We start from the raw sequence: 6,859 nt of genomic DNA on the forward strand, positions 1-6,859 counted from the left end.
GTTCTCATTTTTGTGCATATGTTTAACATATTTCTTTTGATTTGATATTTGAAATCAGGTCAGGTAATGTTCGACGACTGAAAGACATAAAATAAAATGCACACGTAGCAGAGAGAGAGAAGAAAATACTCAGGGGGGTTTGAGGGGGCCCTCTGACTATATCAGCCCTCAGGGCCTCCTAGCAGATAAATCCGGCCATGTGTGTATCTTGTGTGGAAGTTGAGGAAAGCTTGATTGACATTGATGGACTAAAAAGCATTACAGCAACACTTCAACAGGGATAAAAAGAACTGTCGAGCTCACTTCAGGAAAGGCTGTAATGGAAACATATTTCATATTTCCCATGGGTGAATTACAACAGGACAATGAGACTCAACAGTGAGTAACAGACAGATACAGGGTTCTTCTCCTTTTTTTTTTTTTAAAGTTCAATTAGATATCTCCTGTAAGATTGTCAGGGTGCAACAGGTCTGCTTTTTTGACCTAAAAGGACTTTTTCCACGACTTGCAGAGGATCTTCTGGAAGGCTCTCCTGAAGTCCCGGTTGAAGATGGTGTAGATGGCCGGGTTCAGGGAGCTGTTACAGTAGCCAATCCAGAAGAAGAACTTAAACAGCGGGTCGGGGATCTTACAGGAGTCCCTGCACACGCCATACAGGCTGTAGCTAAAGAAAAAGGGGAACCAGCACACCACGAACACCCCCATGACCACAGCCAGGACGAATGTAAACCTCTTCTCCCGGGCCTGGGAGACCTTCTTCCTGGCGAAGGAGCACCGGCGTCGTTTCCTCCTGGAGGCAAAGAGGTCCATGGACTTGTTACTAACTCTGGCCATGCGAGAGGGTTGTTTGGTGAGGGAGCTCTTCTTTGGGCTGGGGCTCTTGGCTCTCTCGGAGTCCTGGTGCTGGGGCTTGTGACCTTTGCCCTCTGAGGAGCTGCTCTCCTCCATGTCAGCATCCTCGGTCTGTGCGCCCACGGTGACGGTGCGCTGGCTGGGCGTAGGCGGGCACTGACAGTGGCCGTTCTCCTTCTCGCCATTGTAAGGGGAGGTGGCTTTGCTCAGCCCATTCTCAGTCTGTGTGGCACCATCTGGCCTGGGATCCTTTCCCGACATGGCCCTGGTTCTGGTTTTGGCCACCTGGTATATCCTGATGTAGACCAGGACCATGATTACGCACGGCGCAAAGAAGGACGCGATGCTGGAGGAGAGGATGTACCAGGTGTCATCGTTCAGCTCGCACTGGGGCTGGGAGCTGAACTCGTTGTTGCTGTCTATAGAAATCAGAGGTGGAGATGAGATGATGGCAGATATGAGCCATACGATCAAGATGATGCCCTTGACGCGTTTAGGAGTCCGCTTCAGGTTGTACTCGACCGCCTGCGTAACGGACCAGTACCGATCCAGGCTTATTGCGCACAGGTGCACAATAGACGAAGTGCAGAACAAAACATCCAGAGCCAAATAAATACCGCACCAAACTTTCCCAAAATACCAGTAGCCCATGAGCTCGTTGGCCAGAGAGAAGGGCATCACCAGCGTGGCCACCAGGATGTCCGCGGTGGCCAGTGACACCAGAAAGAGGTTCTGTGGGGCTTTCAGTGCCCTGCTCGTCAACACGGCAATGACCACCAGGATATTCCCAACCACGGTGAAGAGGATGAGGAAACTTACAAGAGCTGCGATGCCGGCGATCGCTGCCAGAGAATATCCACTGTCCAGGCTCCAGGAGGAGGAATTCAGATGGATCACCGTGAACGCGTCCATCCCGCTCGCATTGAGGGAATCCATCCCGACTGTGGGCACTTTACATGTGCATAAATCCCGTGGTAGTTGGATGTGGGCATGGAGTTCACCCTCACTCCCTCACTCCCTCACTAAGAGGCTGGAGAGTCCACGGGAAAACGCGCGGCGCCGCGGCCAATTTGCGAATCTGACGACATGGATACGCGCGCATGGATGGACCCCCATTTAGCAGAATCCGAGGGCTGTGATCTACATCCTGCTCACCAATGTGAATTAAGCTCACTTAGATGGAATAATAAAAAATCTCCCGTGTAGAACAGAATGGTTTCATCGTGCGTCTCCATGTGTGCCAGGAGTTGTGCCATCCATCCGCAGCTCTGCCTCCCTCATGGTGCGCTCTGGTTCCTGATGAGACCCCCATGTGTTGCTCTCATAAAACTGCCACGCCCCCGGCCTGGACCATTATTATTATATTGTGGGAATGTGATAAGCCCAGGAACAAGCCTGCAAATCAGCCCAGTGTTGTCAGCATCCAAATTATGAATAAAAAAATGAGGGAGAAGCCTTGAAATTAATGTGCACATCATAATTTTCTGCTGTCTGTGACCACCAGGAGAAGAACTTGACCATAATTCAGAATCACGAGTCCAAACAAAAACCTACTCCTCATTTTTGGAGCTGTGTGTCTTCAGGGTGAGGGAGGAGTGTGTGTGAGAGTTTGATTTTGGGACTTGAGCTCATCAGCTGAGCGTCAAGGCTGCACATCCACAGACACCAGGTATGGAAGATGGATTGGATTTATAACAGTCTGCTGCGTTTCACCTTCAGGCAAAGCCACGTACACGCTCCCACACACATGCAGGGGTTTGAGTCCAGGCCAGACATCTGACAGTACAGCTGGAGAGTCTATTGTTTCCTCTGATCTGTTGTAATGTGTTAACAGATGAAAAATGAACCCCCCTGATGCTGTAACACTTAGTGCTGACATGGGCCCCTCAGGTGCAACATATTTTATTTGACAGGAGCAAACAAAGCACTTTTAAATACAGTCAAAACTATATAGCAAATAGATAAAGCATGTTCGTTGCTTAAAAATACAATCAATACAAAGTACAATCAAATTCTGTGGTAGATATTGCCTCAGATTCTAACGTAGTGATGTAAGAAAGATGGAGGAATTATTGGATTTCATGTTACAAAAGAGTTTCTTCTGTAAAATCTCGTCCTGCTCCACTCAGGAGGTTGTAACTGTAGTTTAATCTTCGTGTTTCAAAACATTTATTTTTTAATCAAAGCTCCTGCCCTTGATCAAATGTTCGTGCTTTTTGCTTTTTGTTCTTGAAAGAGAATTTGTAATCACATGAGACATATTAATTTATTTAAAAAATCTTTAATCTCTGGGTGAATTCTAATCATTTTTTTAAATTAAGTTGAACATTTTTATTATTTTGTGTTTAATATTATTGCTGATTTGTCCTCTAATCAACCACTTTGTCATGAAGAGCGCTTCTTTCTTCTTGTGACCGTGAAGTAGACGCACAGTCGTCATAGCTCTTTATACTGAAAGTAGCGCAGCACAAAGAATTGATTATAGTTTGTCTATAAGTAGAAGTAGCTGATAACATGTCTGAGTGAGTGAGTTCATTTCATTTTGAATGAATGTTCCAGGCATTTCCTGTGATCTGGAAAATCTCCTGCTGTGTCCCTTCATGTGTAGAAGTCTCTTGTGTCTCTGCACCGTCACGTTAGTTTGCATTCAAACCAAATAGCATCCTCTCTTGTGGAGTATTTCAAAATCAAATCAAGGCCTTTGGAAAGTATATCAAATATTATCTGATTGCACAATCTTAAAATTCTCTTAACAGGTGGTGAACACAGCTTGTGCAGCTTGACTCAAACAGTTTTGCAGCGTCTCTGGCATTCGCTCGGTATCTGTTTCAGAGGGAGTCGAGAATATGATTCACTGTCTCACCTCGGCCTGATGGCTCATCCAGGGAGTTGAACCAGTGACCTCCCAGTGATGAGCCGGCCTCTGTGCACCTCCTCACACGCCGGCTGCAGCTGCAGGTCCAAGTTCAGCTCCTCATCCATTTCACCGTTGCCAAACCACTTCAGGTTTAGTTTAGATCCGACGTCTTTATCGTTACACTCGCTGTGACTCCTCTCCATCAGCGGAGTGCACTCCCGCTGTCAGCATCTGTATAAATATTGAAACAGCAAACTTGTTTTCTGATGTGTATCCCTTAATTATTGATCCGAAGCTCCGCTCGCCGTATCCCTGTGCTCCGTGTTGTTGTGTAATGTCAACAAAAACAAAACGTTTGCCCGGGAGGAGTTAGAAGATGGAAGAGGAGAGGATGGTGATCAGGTAGCCAGTGATCCGCAGGGTTTGAGATGTGTTTACTGGAAGGTGAGCTGAGGTGGCAGCCATCAGAGACCATCCATGTTTGTGTTAAGAACTCAAGGATGATGGGAAACGACGCCTCTGCCTTCACCTGTAATTACTGCTGCGTATCGTTACTGTGAGAAGTGGCTGTCACGCTCTTCAGTTCCTCTTGCAGTCTTCAGCTGGATTCATGTTGTTTCTTGTGCTTTTGAAACGTTGGATCTCATGTGTCGCTTTCAATTACTCATCAGTCTCGGTTGCTTCCTGGAGAGAGAGAGAGAGAGAGAGAGAGAGAGAGAGAGGTCTGACAATATTAACATTTCGCATCAATTTTTTTTTTTCCCTCTCACTTACTCGGTAGTGTTCACACTGTGGATGGCAGCACATGGTGCTCAGATGTTAAACTTGACTCATGTTGATATGGAGGGTGTGTTCCGTGCAGCCAGCCAATCGTAGCTCAACCGTAGCCTGGAGCCTGAGGGTCAGAACCCCCCCCCTCTGCAAAAGAGCTGCAAAAATGTAATATAAATTCTCTTTGTTGTCTTTTAGCTCTGCTTCAAAGTAGGACCCTTGTGTTACACATTCCCCTTGAGGGGATTCACTACTTTTTAGATGTCAGAGTTGGTAAACCTGTGTGACAGCGGATGGGCAGCATGTCTTTCGTCTGAGATCAAATTAGTGATTTGATGTAACATACAGTCGATTCATTTTTGGGGCTTTTCATTACGTGAACAAACGGGTGCATTAGGAAAACCTGTTCATCAAATCTGAGAGGGAACAATCACACAAATCCATTGCTCTCTTGTCGTCAGCAGAATGAGAGGCGGCTTATGAACATGATTTAATGGATTCAAATATTTTCCTCTCTGTTTTACCTTGATAGTTTTTGTGCACCTTTCTGTGAGATAAAAGTTGTGCCACTTGCTTTTGTGACACAAAATGTTGGTCTGATTTGCTTTTACAATCACATTTCAAGGTCTTTCTGACCAGATTTCATTATGACTACTGGCTGCCGGTCATTGTGACTCTGCTGCTGCTGTGGATCGAATTATCAGTGAAAGTTGTCGCAGTCCTCAAATCCTTACTTTCAGATGATTATTGTAAGATCTCTGTGTCTCTCTGTGCAACTCGATGCAGCACATTTACTCAGAAAATCATATTTGCACTGGCTTCACTGTCTTTGCAACATGGGCTCAGTAGGGTTAACTGTACATCCGCGTCTGGGAGAGCAGAGTGAACAAGCAGCGTCTGCAGAGGAGTGAGTGGTACATTGTTAAATAAGCACAAAAGGCACTTGTCAAGCGGCTGAGGGGGAGAGCGGAGCGAGCGAGAGCCCAGCGTGAACCCTTTTGTTCCCCCATCATTACGGGAAGCAAGCCTTGCAATGCTAATAAGACGTTAATTTGAACGTAATAATTTGTTAATTTACGTGTTTGGTGTAAGAGATTCATTTTGACCATGTTAATGCACTGGAATCAGGAATGAAAAGCCCTCTTCTGGCTCATGTGGAGCAAGAAGCATCGGCCATCTGCGTTTCAGGACCAGTCAGCGGCTCTGGCACTTCCTCCTTCAGGCAGACAGTTGGCAATAAGACGGTTTAGTCTTGTGCGTCCGAGTGAAGCTGCTTTCAGACACGCACTGAAGTCAGGAGATTTTCCAGAGGGGCTCTAGGTGAGAAAGTTCATCTCTAAACACATACCAGCTTATTTCTTTTCAGTCACTGTGCTCGACTTAATTTTTAAATCTGACTTTTGCAGGAAATAAGGCCTTAAGTCATCCCCAACACTGAGATGTTTCATGTCTGGTCCATGGGAGAGTCTCCAGACTCAATCTTTCAAACATCAATCGTCACCAGCATCCCGGCTTCCTCTAATATGTTGATAGTGATCACAACCCGCACCGGGTGATTTAATTAGTTGTGTTAGTGTCAGTGTTGCTGCAAGATATGATTTAATAAGGGTTGAGAGAGACCAGCCCTTCCAGCAATCACACGGGTCACTCATTCTCCCGAGTCATTTAGGTTTAATGGCACCGTTTGTCAGTTTGTCCGTTGTCGCCAAGAGAACAGCACAATCCAGGGAGGATAATGGTTGTCACAATTGTAATGGTTCTCCACTGGTGAGTCTTTGAGGAGGGGATCTGAATAGTTTACATCCCCTCATTAAAAAGCTGCAGGTATTCTGTCAACACTGTAGATCATCTCCGTTGCATTATTGCTGCGGTCAATGTTTATGAAATATGTTTCCTCTTAGCGAGCCCAACGGGATCATACACTCACTGCTTCAATTAGCCGCTGACCCCCAAAACAGTCATCGCTCACATTAAGTGCCCCACAACTGTTCTTCGCTGAATTTCAAGTAGCAGAGTGCGACGTCAGAGGAGCAGGAGAGTTGCGTGTGCACACACATGTAAAGTGAAGTTTGGATTTCCACCTTCTGTTGTTGTGTAGACAGAGATGCACTGTGAGGCGTGCGGCAGCCGATATCGACAAATAGGAAGTGACAGCAGACACAATGTGCCGTTAATGCCACGTCCCGTTCATGTCAGTGTGCAGGGGCAGCTGCCGCACTCACTGTCAACACTTCTGAAGGCCTGTCACTGCCAAGCACATGTGTTAGAATTTGCTTCAACACTGAGCATAAAGCCACAACTGCTGTTCTTCTAACAAGTCGTACGAGAGCTATTTTTACCTTCGTTTGCGCCCCGGTCCGTTTGTCTGTAGGTTTGTGA

The 6,859-nt window shown here is 46.3% G+C and overlaps 1 protein-coding gene across 1 annotated transcript; it reads right to left on the reverse strand.

Annotated features, from left to right (window-relative positions):
* Positions 1-483: 483 nt before the first annotated feature.
* Positions 484-1,788, reverse strand: LOC132996147 (alpha-2 adrenergic receptor). The gene has a single exon (XM_061066472.1). The coding sequence runs from the start codon at positions 1,786-1,788 to the stop codon at positions 484-486; it is 1,305 nt and encodes a 434-aa protein (XP_060922455.1).
* Positions 1,789-6,859: the final 5,071 nt, after the last annotated feature.

The sequence above is a fragment of the Limanda limanda genome, chromosome 22 (genome assembly GCF_963576545.1).
Source record: "Limanda limanda chromosome 22, fLimLim1.1, whole genome shotgun sequence".
NCBI lineage: Eukaryota > Metazoa > Chordata > Actinopteri > Pleuronectiformes > Pleuronectidae > Limanda > Limanda limanda.